The sequence below is a fragment of the Bos taurus genome, chromosome 22 (genome assembly GCF_002263795.3).
Source record: "Bos taurus isolate L1 Dominette 01449 registration number 42190680 breed Hereford chromosome 22, ARS-UCD2.0, whole genome shotgun sequence".
In the NCBI taxonomy this organism is placed as follows: Eukaryota; Metazoa; Chordata; class Mammalia; order Artiodactyla; family Bovidae; genus Bos; species Bos taurus.
This window is the reverse complement of record NC_037349.1, coordinates 39,580,692-39,605,926: the sequence shown is the minus strand read 5'-3', so window position 1 is coordinate 39,605,926 and position 25,235 is coordinate 39,580,692. Positions and strand designations below refer to the sequence as shown.

Genomic DNA, 25,235 nt, shown 5'->3' with positions numbered 1-25,235 from the left:
GGTCAGTTATGCAGGCTTGAGAGGAATATCTGGTTCAAGGCTATCTGTTCATAACAAAAGTTACATGCCTTTTTTGAATAATTGTACCTAAGCCACAGGATTATTGGAAGAAGTATGGGAGTCACTATGTTGATGGTACTTTTAATAGTGCCTTTTTCATGGACAAAGACTGAGTTAGTAACTAACTTATTACTGAGTTAGGCCATGGGTGGAAAACCCAGATGCCTATAGAAACTAGATAAGAAATATACATCATCAGTGGGACTGGATGGGGTCATGATTCTTCTCTGAAGACCTACTCACTGCTTATATAGCGTATTTTTTTCTGTTTGAGAACAAAGTTCAGATTTCTCATTAATAAACACAGATATTAGAGTTCTTTCTCAGATTTTCTCATGTTGACAAGTAGTTAAACACAAATACATGTATACACATACAGTGGGTGAAACAAAACATCTGAGTCCATGGCTACATTTACCACAGTGGCCACCAGTTGAGATGGCTAAGCTGAATCTGCCAGGTCTGTTGATCACTAAGGATTCAAAGAGGTGGCACAGTTGTAAAATGAGAAGTACCGATTTCTGGCAGTTGACATTATTGCAATATTATCTATGTATGATCTTCCCAGGAATCTTGTGGAATCTAGAGACTTGATTCTTTGAGAACCAAGCAGTAGTAAAATGGGTTGGTAGTAGTAGTAAAATGGGTTGGTTATTTCTGTATGATGTTTGAAGTCAGGAGGCCAGTTCTTTTTTAGAAGGGTGCCTCTGAGCAAGAGTGAACCGAGATGTTTTTCAGACTTTCATCACACGTGTAATGAGCCCCCATTTAAATCACTTATTTAAGTGTACCTTTTCTCGGATCTACTGTGAAGTGTGTTTTTTTATTTCTGAAATTTTTATAACTGTGACATAATTGAGAGCAGATGAATCACTCTAGTTTTTGGGGTTTCTTTTAGCTTTGTCAGATTTAAAAAGGAAAAAAATTCTTCCTTTTTTTAATCAGTGTTATTTTAACGTAAAATATGGAGGAGAAGGTCATTATTTTGCCTCTCTACCTGTCTGAAGGCATTTTTTACAAACCTGTAAAAATGTTTTCTATTTCCCGGATCTAAGATACTATATTGCTGTGTGATTTCTTCTTTCTTTGAACTGCCTTTGAGTTTTAGTAGTCTGTTTTACTTAAAAAATTCATGGCTGTTTATTAGGTATCTTTATCACTTTAGATGATGAAAAATACTTTTTTTTGTTGTAGTTGGGACAGTAGGTACATTTGAATGTGATGAAATAGGTAATCTACTGTAATAGAATCTGTTGTATTTGGGGTTGGCTCAGTATCACAAACACCTGGAGGGAACATTTGTAATGCAATAGTTAAAAAGGAATGCACTTTTTGATTCTACTTTTTGGGAAGCTCACTAAGTACTTTTCCTGCAATTAATTGAAATACAGGCACAAAAGGAGATGAGAGCCTGATGGAATATTTAATTACTTTAACTATAATTTGATACTTTTGCCCATTGTAGTCACGAAAAAGATAAAGGTTTATTCATTTTAGACTATTGTCTGGGACTTAATGTTCTTAAATGCACTCGAAAATTTCGAGAAAATTATATTTGATAGAGATTTCATCATCCTTGAGGGATCTTTAATTTGTTTGTTGTATGAGCAGTTATAATAGATATAAACAGGCTGCTTAACTGCTTGTCTGCCATTCTGGAAATAGACATTCTGCATTGGAAAATGTGAGTGCTTATTTTATATTGTAGTGGGCTTCTTTTTGGCAGTAACTCTGGAAGAGGACTAGGACTCTTAATATGAGAGCCATCTATCCATCGTCCTAAGTAATTCTCATCCTGGCCCTGGGGAACCAGAATGTCTTTGACGTTTTCATTTTTGGATGGAAGCTGACCAATTCTCCCAGGCTTCTAAGTCCCTTTGGCATCACCTAGAACTGGACATATAGTTAAGTGGAAATACCCTCAAGTGTCACTACACATTTTGTTTTGTATACAAGATATGTGACTTGTAGATGGAGTTTGGGGCTGTTCTCTTCATAAACAGACTCTGGTTTCACCTTTACATAACTACCGTCACACCCCCATTCCCCTGTATGATGACGTTGCTGTGCTAAAGTGGACATTGTTATATATTTTGGTAAGATGAAACAGTAATGTGGAGGAACAGTGTGGTCGTTTTGAAAGACTTGGTGGCCACTGTTTTCATTTCTTTGTAGGCACCTCTGACTTTCTTTCGTTTTCACATATATAAATGCACGTGTAAATGGAATCCTTTTGTCAAAAACAGACATTAGTTGTACTCTGTAATTTCTGTGTACACATTTGTAATTTTGAAAGAGAACATTATTTATCAGTCCGTAACTATTTATTTTTATGTAGCTTCAGTGATCTTTCTCTCACAGGGAAACCAATGGAAAGACATCTATGTCAGGAATGTTATTTAATGTGGTGTTAAATGAGCCGGTCTCTTTGGGTGAGAAATATTCAGCCAGAAAGTTAACATGGCTTGAAACTTTTTGTCCCCTCTCAAGTCAACATTTCTGTAAAACACTGAGACTAAAGGATGACACCAAATCCTTCTGAAGATATTGTTAAGGCAGATGGGATACACAGCTGCCTTTATATTCCCAGAATAAAAACATTTATTGTTACAAACTCTGTCTGGTGGCTCTGGGAAATTAAATCATGCACATAGGAAATCATTTTGTTGCTATCTTCTGTGGTAGGTAAGCTCTTTAGGATATTTTTGTAGAAAAGGATTGGGCCCTTGGGTCTGGAAACATTTTTATCTTTTTTGCTTTAGGCTGGAAATGAGGTAGGCTCCGTAGAAGTTGTGAGAGGTGATAGAGTTTATGAAGACTCCCTGATGAAAAGACCTGTCACTCAGTCAGCTTTCTGCATAACAACCAACTTAAAGATTCCCCCTACTGAGGGAGACCTGGGAATCATTGGCTAGTTAACGCTATTGGTTTTGAAATCTCTACTTTTATCCTGTCAGCACTGAGAGACACATTCTCCTGGATGATGGAAGTAGCTGGATTTTCCTTTTGTAAAATCGTATTGTCATATTATTATTATACTATCCAGACTCTTGAAAGCTATCCGAGTTTAATACTCCTCATGTCCAGGTTTGTTGTGTGTGTGTGTGTGTTGGTTCGAGTGTCATCAGACACAACCTCTTTGAAGAGGAGTGCGTAACAGTATATAGTGTTGGGCATTCTTTCTTTCTTCTCCACCTGTTATATCACTGTGAACCCTATTGCTTGAAGTATTATAAACCACTGCAAGCTCTCCTGAGCTTCTTGCTCTCAGATGACTTCACCTCCATAAACCATAGTGGGCTTGGTGCTGCAGAACTCGGAAGAATATGAAATATATGTTTGCATAATACCAACTCCTCCCTCTTGATAGTCACCTGATAACCATAGGCAGATTTACACTTCCTGTCTGTTCTGAGAAGTGAAACTGGATATTTTCATAAGCGTGCACCATTTTTAATTGTGTAATTAAGTTGCTGACATAAGCAAGTAAGCAATTTCACATTAAGGTAAGGATCCGTAAAGGCATGCATTTACATAATTTAATTTTCTGCACAGAAGATATTGAAAATCAATAGCATGATTCATAACCTCACCATATCATTGTCACGCTGCCGTTGGTTGGCTGTTGGAGTTGAGAAGAGTGCAGAGAGTATTAAAATTGATTGAATTTGGTATGCTGAGTCTGTGTCTTTACTTGGGAACCACAGATGTTTCTTTTTGTAAATCTTTGCTCCTTGCCAATGAGATGTTAGGTTGCTTAATATACTCTGTATACAGTTTTTGACTGCTGTTCAAATAATTTTTAAAAGTTGCTTTTAGGGAGCGCTTTGTCATCTGATCAAAATACATTTGAAGAAGGGACTTGAAATTGTGTTTTCAATTATGCGGTACAAGTAATACATGATAATGTTCTCATGAGGGGGAAAAATCACACACTACTGACATAGATGGAATAAAATGAAAAACTAAATATAGTTACCTTTAATGAATAGTTGATGTGTTAAGAGAAATCTGCTGCTGGGGTGGTAAAGATCTTTGCCGCCTGGTTCATTTCTGAGATGCTTCCTAAATGCCTGTTAGATCCTCCAGCTAGTTCCTTCTAGCTTCATGTTTTAGATGTTTGATCTTTCTGATAGGTGAGCAGTGATTAAAAAGCGAGACAGTAGGGAAGAAGACAGTGTTTTTGCTTATGGCTCATGAAAGCATACGTACACATACACACACACACATACACACTCTAGACGCTAACATAGGCACCATCGGTTTTTCTGGTGTTTGTGTATTCATTCAATCACTCAGTCACTCATTACTGAGCGCATCCCATATATCAAGCTCTGTCGTGTGAGGTAGGTTTAGAGCTCCTTGTCTCAGGGACCTTGGCGCTCTTCATAGGTTATACAGCATGTCCTTGCAAAGCAGGTCTTCCTGCCCATTCTCACCTTGCTGGGTTCAACCTGTGTCATTCCTGAGTACTTTGGGGTATGTGATGACCAAGTTAACCCACCTTCCGTGGGATGGCCCTGCCCTCTGTCACTTCTAGTCTGTTGGTCTTTATACAGCAAAGCCACGCCCCTTCCTTTTGGCCCAAGTGAAACCCCCTTTAGACAGGCAGTCCCCCTGCCCAGAGCAGAGGCCTTGCACTCCCTTGTGATGTGTTTGGATGGCTGGGAAAATCCCTGCACTTCGGGGTATGGGTTCTGTTACTTCCCACAGTCAGGGGAGCATCTTCTGATGCGTACCTCCCTGTGTCTTGAGTTGGACATATCTTTGTAGATGTGCTTTATCACTGATAGTTTAGTGGGCTTGGAGAGCTGCCGGATGTGAGACCCTAAAACCTATGGCTTGTATGCAGTCAGTTAAAGAGTGTCGGGATTACCGTCTCCTTCTAAGTACTTGGCTGAAGTACTTACCTGATGAAACTTTGGACTCTGTAGCGCCATACTGCAAGCAGGATGGGTAATGTAACTGCTGCTGGGCTTTGTTCTCCTTTGCTGCTCCCTAATATTCTCAAAGGTTCTGAGAAATATTGGGGCTTCCCAGGTGGCACTGGTGGTAAAGAACCTGCCTGCCAGTGCAGGAAATACAGGAGATATGGGTTGATCTCTGAATCAGGAAGATCCCCTGGAGGAGGAAATGGCAACCTACTCCAGTATTCTTAGGTTTCCCTAATATCTCAGTTGGTAAATAATCCACCTGCAATGCAGGAGACCCCGGTTCGATTCCTGGGTCATGAAGATCCACTGGAGAAGGGAAAGGCTACCCACTCTGGTATTCTTGGGCTTCCCTTGTGGCTCAGCTGGTAAAGAATGCGCCTGCAATGTGTGAGACCTGGGTTCAATCCCTGGGTTGGGAAGATCCCCTGGAGAAGGGAAAGGCTACCCACTCCAGTATTCTGGCCTGGAGAATTCCATGGACTCTACAGTCCATGGGGTCACAAAGAGTCAGACACGACTGAGCAACTTCTACTTTTCACTTTCCAGTATTCTTGCCTGGAGAATCCTATCATGGACAGAGGAGCATGGTGGGCTACAGTCCATAGGATCACATAGAGTCAGACATAACTGAATTGACTTAGCATGCACACATGCTTCATGTATGACTGACTGAGAAATAAAACACTTTCTAGCAAAGAAAAAAACCTGGGGATACTAGGTATGGAGACTATGATTCTAGTGGGTCTGGTATAAAGTGTATAAATTAATATCCTTGAGGATACCTCATTTATACCTCATTCCTTCTTTACTTTTATACCTGGTTCATTTGTTGGTGAGCAGAATCTGGCTGGATCTCTGGTTCGGTTCAAATTTGTCTTAAGTGCTCAGGTTGACGCCACACTGGTGTGATTCTTGGAGTAGGCTATTCATTTCTTTGGCCAGGTCTTTACTAAAATTAAGACAGGCTTATTTAACCCGGCAAGTTACAGGCTGTGAGTGTGAGTGGACAGTGTCACAATGAACAGGGCCTAAGGTCCAGCTCTGCAGGGAGGTTTGTGGTTCTTATCGCTGGTTGAAAAATAGAATAGCCTGGAAAACTTTTAGCAACAACAACAAAAAATACTGCTATTTTGATTCCACACCTTAGACTAAAGATGAATCTCTGGAGGCAGGGTCCAACGCATAGGGTCTTTATTTTTTGTTCTGTTTTTAAAGCAGCTTGGGTTGAGAGAACTCTAGTCCAACAATAGCATTTTCTGCATGGAAAAATTGATTATTGGGTGTTGTATCCTGTTTGAAGGTCACCAAGGTCACATTAGTGACATTGGGGGAAAAGTAAGCATTGGTGAGTAATTGGTCATGTAACTATAAGCCTTCCAGGGGTTGATTTCAAATTGGCTTTGTCCTGATCTTCAAGTTTTTCAACCGAATTGATCCATAGATTTTGCATTTTCTGGCTTGGTTCCATTTTGAGCACCTTTGCTGATCCTGTGCTCGACCCTCAACCACCCCCATGAGGCTTCAACTTTTGTCATAATACCTTCAGCAAGAGAGAGAAGACTCTCTCGGACTGGCTGGTGTCCCCATTCCCAAACATATATATCACTAAGCTAAACCTACCAACCTCACAGGATTGGTATAAAGGATGACACCAGGTACTATGAGGAAAGCACCTTTTTCAGCTCTGGGCATGTGGTGCTTTTTAAATACCTGATAACATAGTGGAAATTTGTTGCAGTGTCTCTGTTTTGGTAATCTTCATACCCTACTCCACCGGCTGGGTCACAAGTCATGGATGAGACAGCCAGTCCTGTTGCCCTGGCAGCTCCAAAGGTGGGCTTTGTTTCACTTACTCTACTGAATCACTGCAAACCATGCCCCTGACCCCAGTGGTATGTATGGGAATGGGGGCACGGTTTTTACTCATTGTCCTCGTACAAAGAGGAAGGATTATTTGGGAGTAATTATTTAGAGTGAATTAGCTCTAAGAAGTGTAGTAAACAGATACATAAAATGTCTCCCATAGGCACAGAAATAAGCCGAACAATTTAGGAAACTTTTTAATGGGTATTTGGCTATGTGGGTGAACCTCAGTTTCCCTATCTGTAAAACAGAGCTAAAAATACCAACCTCATAGGGTCATTATGAAGATAACACAAGTTACTATGAACAGACCATGAAGTCAACCAAGTAGTTTGCTTTAGTGGAGGAAAAAAATAGATGAAGAAATGGGAGATTTTGTTTTTTATCCCTGGAAACTTAGAATGATCAACTTTCTGAGATTCTGAATGGCTTACCTGCAAGAGTACAGGATGGATTGGATCATATATACCTAAACTGCCATCATTCTTATAAAATGGTTAGTAACTTAGGTTTTGACTCTGTCATTCGGGACCAAACAGCGGGCATACATGACGCCTGGTTTACTTTGCTGATGTGTGTCTGGATTTTATAAGATTCTCATTTCCCTCCAAAGGGCTTGTATTTGTGGAGTAGCTCTTGTTCAAGCTTTGTTTCTTTTAAAGCCAGTCTTGGCAACTGACATGCAAGCATAAAGTGTAATACTTACATATTTCCTGATTTTCCTTCATGACCATCACATTGTGAACAAAATTAATGCCATCATGGTGAGATGATTCCTATTATCACTACTCTGGCTAATTTGTAATAGAGACTGTATTGTGCTTTCTTGGTGCCTTCAGAGTCTTAAACTGAATATATAGTTCCTCTAATCATTCTCCTTGCTTTTCAGAGGCACACTTGATTTTGTTTGGGTGCATTTAAATATTAACACAGACAGCTGGGATGTATTGTTTGAAGTGTAGCTCCAATTCATTTTGGATTCTGGGCACCTGTGATACTTGTCTTCTGACACATCGGGGCAGTCAGGTGTGGGCTCACCACAGAAGAAATTTGCATCCATGAAGTGGCTGGGAGGGGAGGGCTTTGAACACTATAGCAGGCAGATGGAAGCTCTTGATAATGGGGTAGAAAACTGGATTCATTTTGAGTTTTCAAAGAAATGCATCATTAAACAGTGCTTCTTTTCTGAGCATTGCTGGCCTTGGAGGGTTTCAGGTTTCATATCTTCAGATATAATAGGTGACTCTGGGATCCAGAGTTTGTGAAGGACTGGTTCTTAATCACGGGGTGGCTCCCAGGCCTGAGACTGTGCTGTGTTTGGATGGTAGAGGCCGGAGCTCTGTGGCATGCATACTTATGTTGGATTCCTTGATCTGCTGCATACTCAGTGTCCCTGAGCGTTCATTCCTCCATCTGTAAAAGAGATGGAATGACTCCTTGCTCAGTGAATATTAAATAAGGCTGGACGCACTTTGCACCTAGGGTATAGGCTTATACACACAGTTGGAACCAAAGCTGCGAGTTCCAGGTCTGCTAGTTGTTAAAGTTACTCAACTACTCTAAGCTGTAGTTTGCTTATCAATAGAATGGGCCTGTTACTGAAACTGCATCTGTTGCCTGGTGGTGTGTTGCAAATTATACAAGATGATGCATGTAAAGGGTTTAGTGCACCTCGGGTTCATGGTACGGAGAAAAGATTCACTGTAGTTCGGTCAGACGGTGAAGAATCTGCCTGCCAGCGCAGGAGACCAGGATTCGAACCCCGGGTCAAGAAGATCTTGGAGAAGGGAATGGCAACCCGTTCCAGTATTCTTACCTGGAAATGCCCCTGAACAGAGGAGCCTGGCAGGCTACAATCTATGGGGTCGCGAAGAGTTGGACATGCCTGAGCGACCTAACACATACACAAGCTATTGTTAGTATTAATGATAATCCTTGTAATCTCCTGAGGTTCTCCTGTAGTTGTTGTTCTATAAAGTCAGGAAGTTCTATTCAGCTACCCCAAGGTCTGTGCTTCTAGGCAGTTACAGAGCTGTGTGCATTTGACACCGCTCCTGGGTGCAGCAGGGGGACGGTTTTGACTCACTGCACCTCTCCTGTCTTGCAGCGTTGACGGAGGGCTACGTGGGGACCCTGCACGAGAACAGACAGGGCAGCTCGGTGCAGGCGCAGATCCGCAGGCGCAAGGCTTCGGGCGACCCATACTGGGCCTACTCGGGTAAGTTGACTGGTTCCCATCGTGATCATACGGGCCAGTTCACGTCCCATTACACTTACTCAAAGGCACACTTTTAATCAGTTTCACGCCTGATTTCTGTTTGTTCAAACCTTTTGTAGTTCCCTGAAAGTTGAAATATTCAAGCCTGTTTTTCCTCAAGGTGATAAGTACCTTAATTTATCTCTCCCACCTGTTTCCTCAACCTGCCTTTTCCCCTCAATTTGCATTTATTTCTGAACTTTACTTGTTAATGAGTTATTGTACCAAACTTGTAATTTTCCGAAAGACGTGGCCTTTTCTTGTCTCTTCCCAGAGGCTGTGATTTCAGAGAGCAGAAAATATAAGCTTTGTCTCAAGCTGCTAAATATTGCAAAGCATCACGTATCAAAATGACCTATTATGCTTTAATCTAAGAAACGCAACTTTATTTTCTAATCAGATCTTGCTAGTTTTATATATTTCAGCCCACTGCGATATTGCTGTAGCTCTTTTCAATTGGAGTCAGTGAAGAGAGAGTATACATTATTACAACTCTGAGTACTACTTTGGAAATAATTTTCTTACATTTTAAGGGGCAAAAAAAAAAATCTACAAGAATATACAGGCCTTTCTGGTTTATGCGTCTAACAACTATCAAAAAAAAGACAGGTGATCTAAATCTCTCTAAAAGAGATTTTGATGCTCAAAAATATATGGGAAATGTATTTTTAGCTAATTAAGGAGGAATTTTTGAGCAAGATAGACCACTTTGGAAATCACTATAGCACTGAATAATTCAAATTTTTTTATGAAAGTGCTTGGAGGCACAGAGTATTAGTCTCAATAATAAATGTATGCATTTTCTATGTTGTGGCTCATAGAACTGAAAGGTATTATTGTCATGATTATACCCTGGTCTTAAACCCTGAATTTCCACCTGCAAATCCTGTTAAGTTTATGTCAGTATAAAATTTATAGGCCTGATCTTTAATTACACCTTATCTATTGGCTTTTTGCATCCTTTTGTCTATTGATAAATCTCCTGCCCCTCTAGGGAGAATAGACTATCTATTTTGTTTTGCAAGAACAGATAGTGATTCTGAAGTCTTCCATCACACCCCATTCCTTGAGATTAGAATTATCTAATTAGAAATTTTTTTGTCACCATTTCTGATAAATGAAGGAAATTGGGAGATGAAGGCTGAAATTATATATATATCGGTTCCTGCCAAGAAACCCAAAGAAAATTTATCATTTTGTTTTCTGTGGCTCTGATAGAAGTTAAGAAGAGGCATAAAGTGGCCTGCTGTTTACATTTCATCAATTTTGAAAATAATGCTGTTGGGAAATAGGAATTTATATGACATCAGCATGTACGGTTGCAGACGGCAGTGACTTTTCCCATTATTTAGTTAAGAGTGGGCATAATTAGTAGTGTGGTCTTTGGGGTGGAGCAGTGGTTGATCGTCTTAACTCTGGACTTGACGAGTCTCCATTTTGTATTTCTGGAATGCATTGTGTCTGGATTTGAAAACTGCTTATATCGGTGGACTTCCCTGGTGGCTGAGATGGTAAATTGTCTGTCTACAATGCGAGAGACCTAGGTTTGATCCCTGGGTTGGGAAGATACCCTGGAGAAGGAAATGGCAACCCACTCCAGTACTCTTGACTTGAAAATCCCATGGACGGAGGAACTCAGTGCAGGCTACTGTCCATGGGGTCGCAAAGAGTCGGGCATGACTGAGTGACTTCAGTTTCTTTGTATCGGTGGAAAAGCTCATAGGTTATCTTCAGTGGGTTGGCATGCTCTTCATAAAGAATCTGGTAGTCTTGGGCCTCGCAGGGCATGTGGTCTCTGTTGCAGCTATTCAGCTCTGTTGTTGTAGTGCAGAGGCAGCCATAGGTAGATGGACAAACTAGCTGTGTCCTCACAGAAATGTATTTATGACAACGAAATTTGAATTTATTATAATTTTAATGTGTCAGGAAATCTTATATTTTAGTCTTTTTTCCCTCAACCTTTTAAAAATAGAGAAACCATTCTTTGCAGGCTGTACTAAAATTGGTGGCTGCTTGGATAGGGTCCACAAGCTGTAGTTTGTCAACCCTTGTTTTAGTTGTACTTTTTTCTGGAGCCAGGATAAGGCAGTTATTTGAAGAATCCCTTAGAAGGGTATAGACTGGCTTAGAAGAATCACTGAAGTAACTTGCTAGGCATAATGGGGAAAACAAAAGTTAAAGGAGAAGAAAAGCATAAGAGAGTCACCAGCTGAGGTGTATAGTCATCTTCTGGAACATTCCATGGTATCAATGGTTATTTTCAATAAAGTGGTGAAATACTGGTTTTCACATCAAGAAGTCTTAGGATGTTCTTTGGCACTTGAACTGCACTTCCCTGTAGAGGGAAATGGTTTTGAATTGAGCAATAGTGAAGTAGTCCACTTCATGAGAGAGGGGTTTAATGGTCCAGGTGTTAACCTCATGACTCTAATTCACAAATTTGTATTAGTTCTTCCTAAGATAAGGCACTGATATACTTTGGGGGTGGGGGTTGGTGTTGTGTGTGACAGAGTGATTTTTCAAGTCATGTATGTAGACTGTGATTCAATTTAATATCTACCATTAATATCTCTTAATATCTTTATGATGTTGGGAAGGCATTTAACTGCTTGGAGCCTCAGTCTTCCCATCTTTGAAAAAGGAATTATTAATAGAACTTCCCTCATAAAGCTGTTAATGGGAATGAAATGAGATGTGTGTGAAAAATTTAACAAATTCTGGGCATAAAGTGCCTAATGTTACTTTTTGCTGTTTTTCACACTATTAGTACTTTTGTTACTGGTGATACTGTTGTTGTTGGAATTCTCTTTTGGGTGCTATGATTGTTACTGGGAGATCCCTAGGTAATCCTTGGAGCTCAGCAAGCTAAATTCTATCAGCCATAATTCATAAGAATTGCCCATTTGAGATTTGGGAATGAGGGTTCAGCGAACAAACTATCCTCAAGTTCAGGGCTTGGCAGACTACAAACGTCCACCTGTATTTGTGTGTAAAGTTTTATTGGGACACAACCATATCCATTTTGTTGGCTATTGTTGATGGCTGCTTTCATGTTAAGACTGCAGAGTTGAATAGTTACCACACAGAACTTTGACCAAGAAGCCTAGACTATTATCAGTTAGCCCTTTACAGAAAAGGTTTGCCAGCTCCTGATCACATTGGTGCAGCTGGGGGTTTTGAGCAGATGTTCAGTTCAGTTCAGTTGCTCAGTCGTGTCCAACTCTTTGCGACCCCATGAATCGCAGCATGCCAGGCCTCCCTGTCCATCACCAACTCCCAGAGTTTACTCAAACTCATGTCCATCGAGTCGGTGATGCCATCCAGCCATCTCATCCTCTGTCGTCCCCTTTCCCTCCTGCCCCCATGAGCAGATGTTAGCCTGACTCAGAAACAAAACTGTGCAGAGATTTGGAACATGTCTCTCTTTTTCTTCTGGCCTTGCATTTCCCTTGAGCTGAAATGTCCCCAGCAAATGTTCTAGTTAGCATTCACAGTGATTCCTGTGTTCCTGCTTTTGAAAAATTCTGGGAAGAATACAGATGAGGAAGTGATATGTTTTAGGAGGTGGAACAGGGAGAGGAATCGGTGTTGGTGGTCCTGGGGCCCCTGGGTTCTGGTGTCCTTCATCGTTAGGTTGCCTTTGGGTACAGGGTGGGGTTTGGTGAATGATGCTGATCTGGTTATTCTGGTAGCAGCCCACTGGTCACTTGAGGAGAGTTACATAAGTAGTTGAGCTGTGGAGAACTTGTTTTAAGGATATTGTCATGATCATACTTCATTAATAGTGTGACTTACCACGTTAGGACTAGGCAAGTGATTTCAATGTTACTGCATCATCTTGGATAATATTTATATTTGAAAATGATCAACAGCCTTACTTCATAGGTGTATTGTGTGATGCCACTGTGCACACCAGCAGCTTAGGAGGACTGTTTATTGAGGAGCCTGGAGACTGGTGTTTTAGTCCCGTTGTGCCCATCTGAAGATAGACTGTCTCTCTGGTTCTTAGTTATTTCTACTCTAAAAAGGAGTGGTCATAATGTCTGAGTTTAGTGTGAAAACATCATGCATTGGAGAAATGAAACAGAACATAAATGTAAGATTATTATCATTAACTGTTAATAATAATGAAACTTCAAGATTGCTTTATATCTTTGGATATATTTTCCTTATACCAAGAACAGGAAAAAGGGGGGGAGGACACCTTTTGGTGTATTTCATACAGAATTACATTGAGAAAAACAGTAACAATAATTTAGGTGTCTACTGGAAATATTAAAATACCTGCAATGCAGATGTGGGTTCGATCCCTGAGTTGGGAAGATCCCCTGGAGAAGGGAATAGCTACCCACTCCAGTATTCTGGCCTGGAGAAATCCATGGACATGGGATCACAGAGTCCGACACAACTGAGCAACTTTCACTTTTTTTACTTCTCTTCTATTGGTTTTCTTGACTAAAATACAGCTATTTTTTCTGTGTTATTTGAGGTGATGACAGCTCATGAATTTTGGAGTTCGCCCAGAACTTCTGTAAGTATTACACAAAAAGTAACACATGCTAGGTAGGTCATTGTTGCCGGAAAGGGAAATGAGAAACAAATTTGGAGCAAGTTCAAGTAGAAATTTGAGGCATTTTTATAAAGCTTTCTGTTTCCTCTCCGCCCCCTCAAAGACTTAGGGAAAAACAGGTGGTGGGTTTCTCCTCCCACGCCGTTTTAATTTATCCTCTTCAGTGGTTTTCTTCATTTTTAATAATCTGTATCTCATGTTCTTTTTGTGTAGATAGATTCTGTGACTCAATTCGGGTGGGGGGGGGGCATTTCTAACTTTTAGAGGACTCCAAAATTGAGATATGCCATGAGCAAAATTCCTTGAAAGAAGTGTCTGGTGTGGCACCAGGTGAAGGTCAAGCAGGATTGCTCTCAGAGGCGTTCCTTCCTGGCCAGGAAATTGTGGGATGAGATTTCCAGGGGCCTTGCGGGTTGTCCTGGGGTTTGATGACTTGCTCAGCTCTAAAATGGAGATAAAAGGACATACCTTATATGGCATTGAGAGCTAGCAGTAATACATGTACTCACCGGGTATGGCTGTTAATCACATGGCCACCCCACTGCACTGTGCATATGAACATCTTGTTTTATAACATGCGTGTGTGTGTGTGTGTGTGTGTGAGAGAGAGAGAGAGAAGGGAAAAGGGAAGGGGAACAGGCAGAGAGAGAGAGTTTTCCCGAGCTAAATGTAGAGTTTTTAAGGACAAAGATTATAGCTTATTATTCTTGTTTTTCCTGCTGTGTGCCAGAATATCTCCTCTTGTATGTATTTGGAACATATTTTTCAAGTAGGTGAATGCATGGATGGATAAATGAATTCATACCAGAGTCTGGAACTCACGAAGGGGATCTTGCCGTGAAATCCAGATACGTTAGTGGGTGATTTACAAAAGGTTTTGCCGTTGGATCCTTTTAAGTAACGAGCTCCCCTGGTGAACGTAAGACATAATTAAATTCCTAAAGTAACATTTCCATGCCTATTTCTAATAACATCTGTACAGGGTAAAGCAAAATACACAAATGCCTGCCCAGGTCTGCTTTTGTCATTAGAAGAGTGGAAAGCACTGTGGAACCTGTGCCCCGCCCCTGATACCTCCTACGGAGTCTCCTAAGGGAATCATTTCCCCGGAGACATTCCCTTTGCCGCAGAGACCTTCTGATCTGATGGGACCACACTGTTGAGATCGAGTCTCGTTAAGTCCCGGCTCAAGGGTATGTCTACCTGACTGCACTCTTTTCGCTCATCAGTTTGCTCTTTATTTTTGACAATGAGTTTCTATCTTCTTTACAATTCTCTAGTAATCTATTTACAGTTTCAAAGTAGAAGTTATTGTGTGCCAGCTGTTGTGGTGTAGTGGGAGGGGCCAGAGAAATTCCTCAGAATGGCTCCTGCCAGCTTCCCTTAGAGATGGACAGGTGTTTGCCAGGACTGCAGAAGCCTGGAGGCATAAACAGCCTAGCCTTGACTGGGGAGCTGGAAGTACCTCACTGGGTCTGGGGCGTGTGGTCAAGTGGAAGGAGTTAAGGGAATAACGCAGCGTATCGGAAGTAGACCAGGAGGGGTCCAACAGAATTCTCCTAGTGACCTAGAACTCTGAGGGACACATTTAAGGCTTTTATGGTGAAAATGGTCTAAGTTGGTTTTATGTTTGAGTGAGACCTCAGGTTGTAGGATTAAGGATTGGTCAGCACGGGAAGAGAGCAGAAACTGTGAGAAATGTTGAGGTTGTATTGTCAGGAATTTGAGATATGAAAGAGCCAGTGGGAATTGATTACATTTTGTATATGAAAGAGAAAGCAAATGAATTGTCTGGGATGTTCCCCAGAATGATTGAAGAGGGCACTGCATTTAATTTAAATGAGTAAGTGAGGAATGGTGGGTTGGTTGTAAAGATAAATTTGGACTTGAACCTATTAAGACATGGTATAGTATTTTGTTCATATTTTACACCCTTTAAACTTTATGTTTCTTGAGCAGAACCTTTGTCTGTAATTAATCTTTATACCTCCCTGTTTCTACCTTAATGTTTTGAAATAGAAATAGTTTATGGGACAAAGTACAAGCTATTTTTTCCTGTAGGTACTCATTGTTGTTATTTTTCTTTTTGCACTTGATCTATGATTACAAGGATAGATAGAGTGAGAAAAAAACACGTGTGGTCACACAGTAATCAGGACTTTATGTATAAAAGAGAAAAATGTGGTGCCATATGCCTTAGGTACCTTGAACATTTTTCCGTGCAGACTTTGGCTTTTTTCTCTTCCATCGTTTGAACAAAATTATTCTAGTAACTTAGAGATGTGTTCTTTATCTTCTTCTTTTTAACTTTGTTCTAATCTGTGCCACTTGAGTTCAAACATTTCTTGGCATCTTCTCTCTGGAGGTGGTTTCACAAGCGTTTGTAAAGCTAACAGATGCTACTGTATGTTGTAAGAGGACATCAATAAACTCCTTAGGGTCCTTGTGACCCTTGGCAAAAGCATATTAGTAGATGAAGTTTTATTCAATGCTGGGTTGGTATCAAGTGCTGTGTAACAGTGATAAAAGTTTCAATTGTTGCTATGATGAGATGTTTAAAACGTGGGTAAATGGAAGGCTGAAAGTTTGGGTTTTAATTCGGCCTTGAAGGTAGCAGGTTGATGGAGCCTTTTTTTTTTTTTTTTAAAGGACTCTGGCATAATCTATGAAAATATTGAATGTTGGTAGTCTTTGATGTAGCGCCTGTGCTTCTAGGAATTTGTCTTTCAGAAACACTTGTATGTATCCACAGCGTGCCATTGTGAGTGTAACAGCCTAAAGAACCATCAGTGGTGACTTGAGTAATTTTAGTACATCCTTATCATGAAATGCTTAGTAAACATGTACCAATATGAACGAGGTTGAACTACAAGATGCATAAAATAATTTGGGTAATAGGTCTCATCAGTAAATAGAACGAAAAGTTGGGAGACTGTACACAAAGGTTAATTGTGATTATCAGTGAGAAATGGTGGATACTGCCTTTTTACATTTATATGTATATAATATTATAATATCTTATAGAAATATATCTGGAATGTTTTATTTTATTATGCCAATACATTCATAATATTTCCTAAAATAATTCTTTTATAATAGATGGCTGAATTTCATCAAATTTAGGCAGTTTTCTTTGTAACTGTTAATATTTTGAGGGGAGAGGAAGAAGAAAAAACTGCAAAGAAAGCCAGAAGGAAAGGAAAAGCCGTTTTTGTCTCTTTAATTGGCTATATCTACATTTTTCAAGTGAAATATTTTCACTGGCATTTCAAATTTTATAAGATGCTGATATGAGCCATGCAGAAATTAATGCACTGATATTGATGCAGTTTGAACATCAAGATTTATTGTACAGAGCAGTAAATATTGACGCAGGCAGAGGTAAGGTCAATATTTGCTTTGATATAACATAAATCTTAATATTTAGTAATCTTTACATTTAGTGGGTCTACAGAAGGCATACAGAGAATTATCTATAAGTATGTATTTTTCATACCTGTGATGGATCAAAGTCAGACATCTTTTTTCCTGGTCATAAATTTGAAAGGATGATACTCTCTCCTTTAAAACTGGTATCTTTGGGGCAGGGGCCGGGTGAGTATGGGTTAGTAGAGGAACATGATTAATTTAAAGATTTCAAAGGAATAGCATACCTAGCCTTACACATGCCTGATAATTGAAGAGCCAGTGATTTGCAATGTGCTGTGTGATTTACTTAAAGGCTACTCGTTTTCCTTTGTAACCTAACAAAATGTACTCATTTATTATATGCAGTTTGGTTTGTAAAACCCACTTTCTGACTGTATAAAAGAGAGAAACGTTTCTGTCATTCCCTTTGGATGTTGTTAAGTTCTGTTATGTGAAATTTTTTGGCAAATAAAATATTATTCATATATGTCTTGCTGAGTAACATTTTATTGGGTTTCCCTTGCAATCATTAAGATGAACTACACCCTTATTCCTTATCTTGTCTCTCTCTTGCTGAGGTGAGCCTTAAAAAAGTAGGGGAAAGCTTACTGAATTTCATTAGCTTTTGAACTTTTATCAGTAGTATTGCCATTACGTGGCTGAAATGTCTACTGTGTGCCTAAAGAGGGCTATTCTATTTGTTTACATATAGACAGGAACTTGGTTTAAGCTCAAGTTTAATCTTGTATTTGAGCAAAAGTGTTAAGTGATATATGGTTGTGTTGTGGTGAGTCCACCTTGAATATTGCTCCTGTCTGATACCCACGCAAAATGCTGTCTTTGGTCTTCAATAGTTTGTTAAGTGATCCTGAAATTAATCTCACTTCCATCTCTCAGCTGCTAATTTCCCATGACCCTATTTGAGATCAGTAGCATTAAACATAGAATATCTTCTTGGTTTTCTTCCTTGCTATTAAAAGTTAACCTTTCCTCCATTTCAGTTATATTAAACTCTGTATTTTATCATGTAATTAAGACTTTGTTTAGGTGAAAAAAAAAAAAAAAAACAAATCAGTAGTAGGTGTATCATGTGGAACCTTGCCTTCTTGACAAATGCCTTCTGGTAACTTTAGGAATCCTTGCTTTTCATCAATAATACTACAGTGTATAATAAATAATGTTTTCCCTGAGTGTAGTATTAAATGTGATTTTTATGTCATGTGAAAAAGGACTCTACTGTGGTATAAGTACTTGACTTTAGCATAATAAAGTCATTTCTTCTTAAGTTCTCTATCAAGGAGAAACTCACAATTTAGTGCTAATAGGTCTATAATAATTGTCTGTCACTTGCCAATATCACTTTTTAAAAGAAACAGGTCTTGCCCAGGGCCTTCACCTGGAAGAGTATTTTAGAATTTGATCCTGTGACTTTCATTATATCCTGGTATCCCTAATTTATGAAAGGCTGTGCTTATTTTCTGTTTTGGTGTGTTAAGATTCCTATTAATTACATATTTAAGATTTTATAAAAAGTTAGCCAGTTTAAGAATAAAAGTTAAAAGTCAGCAATTGTACAGCTGGGTGTTCCAATATCACAAAATAAGTCTTCACTAGGAGATGTTATCACCATTTTGGAAGGATTGAAAAGCCTCTTATATGCCATACAATCAACCTGCATCTCTGCTGAGAAAAAAATCATGAAGGGTATCAGTTCAGTTCAGTCACTCAGTCGTGTCTGACTCTCTGTGATCCCATGAATTGCAGCACGCCAGGCCTCCCTGTCCATCACCAACTTCTGGAGTTCACTCAACCTCATATCCATCGAGTTGGTGATGCCATCCAGCCATCTCATCCTCTGTTGTCCCCTTCTCTTCCTGTCCCCAATCCCTCCCAGCATCAGAGTCTTTTCCAATGAGTCAACTCTTGGCATGAGGTGGCCAAAGTACTGGAGTTTCAGCTTTAGCATCATTCCTTCCAAAGAACAACCAGGACTAATCTCCTTTAGAATGGACTGGTTGGATCTCCTTGCAGTCCAAGGGACTCTCAAGAGTCTTTTCCAACACCACAGTTCAAAAGCATCAATTCTTCGGCGCTTAGCTTTCTTCACAGTCCAACTCTCATATCCATACATGACCACTGGAAAAACCATAGCCTTGACTAGACGGACCTTTGTTGGCAAAGTAATATCTCTGCTTTTGAATATGCTATCTAGCTTGGTCATAACTTTCCTTCCAAGGAGTAAGCGTCTTTTAATTTCATGGCTGCAGTCACCATCTGCAGTGATTTTGGAGCCCCCAAAAATAAAGTCTGACACTGTTTCCACTGTTTCCCCATGAAGGGTATAGGTATTCTTAAATTGGCTTAAAAATTTAGGAGATTATTTAGTGTCCTAATTTTAAGAAGTATAACTCTTTGTATGTCCTGGCACTGGTACAGCCATGTAGATGATTAAAAATCCTAAAAACACATTGGCCCAATCCCCCTGAATTTCCCCTTCATCTCTGCCTCGACCACTCCTGTTCTGGGACCTTAGGATTGAATACCTGCCCTCTACCATCCATTGTTAGTGTTCATTGCCTCTGATTTGTTAAATGTTTTACATTATCATCCTTGTATCCATGATGGAGTGAATTTCAGACAGTGAATGTGTGGACTGTGGGCTGTTTTAAGTTATGTGTTATTCTCTGGAACCCGCTTAATGAATTTTGGTTACCTTGAGGTATTCATTGAGTTTGGGAAGCCACTGGATCCAAATTTCCTGTTTGTGTTAATCCACTTTCTCCAAGTCTGATGGCCATTCCCTGGGAGGAAAACGAGCTGCTTCTTGAAACTGCATGAAAATCTGCTGCTCCCAAGGTATCATTTAGTTGCTCTGTCCCCATTATTGTTGGCCTCTTTCCCTCCTGGAACCAGTGTCTCTGTCCCCCCCTTCCCCCTAGTTCCATGTGTTAGGACAGCACTCTTCCTTTGAGCAGGGTGCCATTAGTACATTTGGTATTGATTGGTTGTTGAGAAACTTTAGCAGGAAAATGAAATATGAGCCTGTAGTAACTAGACTTTATGATGAGTGTCTGCAAAGATGAGAGAGAAGCCATTTGTGGTGTGTTTCTGCTTCTGGGGCTCTCTGTGATAATGGGAGGTATTTTTTCCTCACTGTTGTGAAGTGCACAGTCCACACTCTCCTCTCGGGAAGTGATTTTGACAGTTATTGAATGTCCTGTGGCTTTTATATTCTTACACCACCTTCTAATGAGGTATCTTTAGAACATCCTTTTTGTGTAAAGTTTGCCCTTTCTCTCACCATTCACTGGGGTGTGAAAAGGACGTTTCAACACTTATGGCCAGTTGGACCATGGACCTGCTGTGCCAGCAGGAACAAGTCAAGATTAGCTTCTTTTGTCCTGAGGATTCCTGGCTGGCAGTATTACCAGGATTTTTCTCCCCAGTTCATACTGCAGTCATTTCCAGGGGCATGTCTGTGCATAAGGATTTGCTTTTGTATCGGTTACCACGGTTTAGCATCTGGAAAAGACCTGCGGACTCTCCTGTCTTAATAATAAGAGCAATGTATCTCTAAACTTATGTGTCTAGAGGGCAGAGCACCTTTGTACTCTGCCACCTGTAAGGTACACTCCATGTTGTTTATGTTACACCAACCAACCTTAACTGGTAGACTTGGTACTTTGAATCCCTTTCCTCGTGGCTGTAATGTGACTTCTGCAGTTCCGGAGGTCAAACGCAGAGGTATAAAGTCCAGAGAAAGAGAAAGTATCCCTTTCCGATGTCTCTGTTGAAGAGCAAGCAAAATCTGCCTCAGAGCACCCCTCCTTTGGACTATCAACCCTTCCACCTCATTGGTCAGAACTGAATCACGTGTTCAAGATTCATCCAGTCACTGGCAAGAGAAAAGGAGTTAGCTTGATTGGCTCAGACTAGTCAAAGTGTACGTAGAAGAGGCAGGGGGCATGCATGGCAGTTGGCTGAGTAAGCCCTTGGTTCCTTGTCCTTTCAGGTCTTAAAAGCTAAGCGATCTCACGGAACTTAAAGGGAAGGAGTTACAGGGAAGACATTTCTTTCCTTTTGAGCTGAGTTCTTGATTTCAGAAGTCTGAAGTGGTTGTAAATAAAGTAATAAGTTTCCATGGATTAGGGAGTCTTTATAACATTCAGTTAATGTCTAGTTAATCCTGTTAGCACTGGTTATATACATGGCCGCTGCTGCTGCTGCTGAGTCGCTTCAGTCGTGTCCGACTCTGTGCGGATTCTCCAGGCAAGAACACTGGAGTGGGTTGCCATCTCCTTTTCCATGGCTATTTCCATTTAAAATCAAATGAAAAATCACACTAGTTGAAATTCAAATTCTTGGTAGCCACAAATGGCTAATGGCTACCTTTTTACACTGCTCAATATATAGAACTTTTCCATCTTTGCACAAAAGACTTCTGGACAGTGCTATTCAGAGGAGTTATACGTTACAGGCAACAGCAGTTAACATTTACTGAGTCTGTCTCAGGCACTGGGGGGAATTGCTTTGTCTCTGTTGACTGCTGTTCACACCAGCCCTCTGAGATACACCCTTTTTACAGAAAGGAAAGTCTCTGTGGGGAAGTGGCTTCCCAAGGAGCAAGTTAGAGGCCTCTCCTGAGTAGTGACCCCTGTCTGCCTGTCCGACCCTCCTAGTCACTGGCGCTCAGTTTGAAAGTGGGACAATCTGATACTTGCATCCATTCCCCTAAGTGGAAAGCATTAGGTGCAGATGCTCATTTAAGATCTTCCTGAAAAACTTGCATGTGCTTCAAGTGTTCAAGATTCTCAAATTCAGGAATGGCCCCATAGACCTCCTTTCACTTTGTCAGTCTTGGGGAGTTACAGCTCTTAAGCATGAATTTTGCCAAGGATCTGTATCTTTGCCTAAAATAAGAACTGACAGTGATTGACTTGTGTATGTGTGTGTGTGCTCTCCGGAGTTCAATGTATTGAATTTTTCACTGAAAGGGTGTTGCTCAAAAACTGGCCACAAGGCATGCTTAAGTCCAGGTTCTAGGGTCACAACAGAGAATAAAATACACAGAATTCCATTTTCACCTGGTGGAGACTGACAGTGTTACATGCACAAAATAATATGTAATCTCATCAAGTAATACTATAAAAAATACTCTTAACTCCAGCAAAGGGAAGCGAGGCCTACATGGGGCATTCCTGAATCTGAGAAGCTTGTGTATGTCTGAAAAGCATGCATATGTCTTGGATCATATGCACATTTTTTCAGGAAGATCTTAAATCAACATCTGTACTTAATGCTTTCCACTTACGAGAATGGATGCCAGTATCAGGTTGTCCCTTAAAGTCTGTCCCCCACGATGCTGTAAGAAAGAGTTGCCCCTTTCTAGCTAGCTATGGATCCATTTCCTGAATAGAGCATGTGGCAGGCTGTGTTGTGCAGATTTCCTAAGGTATTACAGGACCAGGTGAGTGGCATGTTGTTCAGCCCTCTCTGAAGACTGGAGAGGAGAAATAGAAAGCTTGACAAGTTGACCATTCTGGAAGTCTTTGCATGAAATCATAAAGGAAGGCATCACAACTCTGGTTGTGGTGAAAAGCCCACATCTCATATTGTGTGGAGGCAATGAATGATAGCCAGGCTGCAGTAAAGAGGTGATGAGATTGCTTTCATTATTACTGTTGTATTTTTGAGGTCCCTGGTGACTGTTCCATGTGTCAATCCTTTGACCTAAGAGGCTGTTATGAAATAACACCTACTTCAGTATTGCTAACCATGAAGGACCCTCCAGAATAGCTGATCAAGCTGCTGTAGCATCATGAGAAAATTTAGTTACCTGGTGTGAACCGTGGTAAGTCACTTCAGAATTGAGCAGGGCATAGCACACTTTCTTGGGTGATCACTTTTAACAGAGGGAGTGGAAAGGAAAATAGAGCTGTGAATGATGACAGACAGCTAATCGTAAACCAGCTTTTTGTCAAATATCAGCAGCTAAGTATTTTACTTATGTACCTGTTTTAATAATGACCACAGGTTCCTCCTAGAATGGATTCCTTACCTTCTGTGTATGGCTTAAACAAAAAGTATACTGTGTGTCGGGGAGGGAGGTATAAGAGTGTGTAGTGTGTCTGTACATGTCACGGTGCCCTTAACTTTCTACAGAGCACGTGGTTATTATCTACTTGCTGTGTTCCAAGCCCTCTTGTTCATGTTTAGATATAAAGACAGATTCATGTGGTCACTGCCTCCAGGAGGTCAAAGTCTCTTTTCTTCTCTGTTTTGAAAATGAAATCCATTATCAGTGATAGTCAGTGACTTAGAAGGTTGAATATACCAACATTGAATATATTTATCCTGATACTTCCATATTTCTATAGAAGTATTACTCTCTACTGAGAGCTTGAAAAGGTGTAAGGTCATTAATATACCAGAGTGACCCAGAAATACTCTTTCTTTAAATTGGAATGATAACATCTTATATAAGTATTTACATCTCCATTTAAATTGTGTTCAGACTTGCACTATTGCAGCTCCCTCCATCTCCAATTCAGGATTCATATCCAGATGCCTATTTATGGTGAAGGTCATGTGAGAAGCACATTTCTCGCCAAAGAAAAGTTGGAATTATCATTGTGTCTTTTTCCTACTCTGGATTCTCTCTCATATCCAAGACTCAAAGGACTTTGTCATTACTGTTGACAGGAGACTTTGTTTTTGGAATATTTTTTTACTTTAAGTTTTTTTCTCCTAGATTTTTGAATCTAACAGCTCTGATTGATGCCAACTTTTCCAGGTCTCCATCTATATATAAAAAGGGTAGATTTGGGATTCCCCATCCCTCTGATGGAAATGCAGACTAAATTATAAAAAGACAGTATGCTCCTATTACAGATGTATTATTTAACATCACTATTATATTAAAATGTTTTTCCCAATTAAAAAAATGCTTAGTACGAAACAGCTGTTTATTATTAAAATTTTACTTAAAATAAGATAACCACACTCCATTTTTTAAAGTAAGTAGTTTTTTGTAGTAAGAAAGGAACACCATGTTCTTTTACACTATCTTTTTTTGGCTTATTCAAATACATCATGATTTCAGTGTAGTAAATTATTTTTCCTAATTTCATCATGCAGACTATGACAAAATGCATAGATTGTCAATTAAGTAATTTGTCTAAAGGTAGCTGCAACTGAGTGCTGCCCTTTGCAGAATATGTTTTACTGGATCTTAAGAGCATTTAGGACTCCTTTTTTCATAGGAATTGCTTGACATTTACATATTTTAAGTGATTTTCATGAATCAAGTGCAGCTTAATATAAAAGGTAGAAAATATACACTTTCAGGGTTCAAAGACACTTCAGTGGGTTGTAGAATGCTTAAAATACAAGTTCAGATGAATATTTGGTATTTGATTTTGAGCTCTCATTACAGAACAAAATAGATTTATGCAGTGAGAGGACAGGAAATATAATAATGAAAAATACATTAATTGATTTCAGATTTCTGTCTGTAAAATCTTGGTCATAAATACAGTTATTAGAATCCATGTTTATGGTCTTGAATTTGATAGAGAGAGTTATTCATCTGGAAAGCCAGCAGTCCCACCATTTATCATAATGGATTGTGAATTTATATTTCTGGAACTTAGAAGTGTGATGTATGTCTCTTTTTGGTCGGGACATTTACTGCAGGAATTAATTTTAGACATTGGGAGACTTTTATGACCATTTCAACTGTTAGTTACTTAAAGATTTAAATAATTTTACTGATTTCGTGGTGTAGCCTTTTCAAGAAGAGTTTCTGTGAACAAAAAGAGTGTTATCAGTATGGAATCGTTTGAGTATGTCTATGTTTCCCTCTGAACTGAGTTTCATTGTAAGCAGCCTTTGGCAGAGGGCCAAGTAAAGGTGATTGTTCAGAGAGTTGTCCCCAGTCTGTGCCACCTGTGTTCAGTAGGTGGCTAAAAGACTTTGTAGGGCAGGAAAGTCCTGGTGGCAAGGAAGGTCGGGAATTGCTGAGGTGAACATAGTAACTGTGCAGGTATTTTTACTGCAGGATTTGTCATGCTGCTGCTGCTAATTCGCTTCAGTGGTGTCCGACTCTGTGCGACCCCATAGTTCTTTAGTAAGAGTGGATTAT

The 25,235-nt window shown here is 39.9% G+C and overlaps 1 protein-coding gene across 4 annotated transcripts in view; it reads left to right on the top strand.

Annotated features, from left to right (window-relative positions):
• Positions 1-25,235, top strand: part of PTPRG (protein tyrosine phosphatase receptor type G) — a 774,504-nt gene that overhangs the window by 193,311 nt on the left and 555,958 nt on the right. For all 4 annotated transcript variants that reach the window (XM_024982945.2, XM_024982946.2, XM_024982944.2 and 1 more), the window contains 1 exon segment: positions 8,965-9,075. In XM_024982945.2, the coding sequence (XP_024838713.1) occupies positions 8,965-9,075 (111 nt within the window).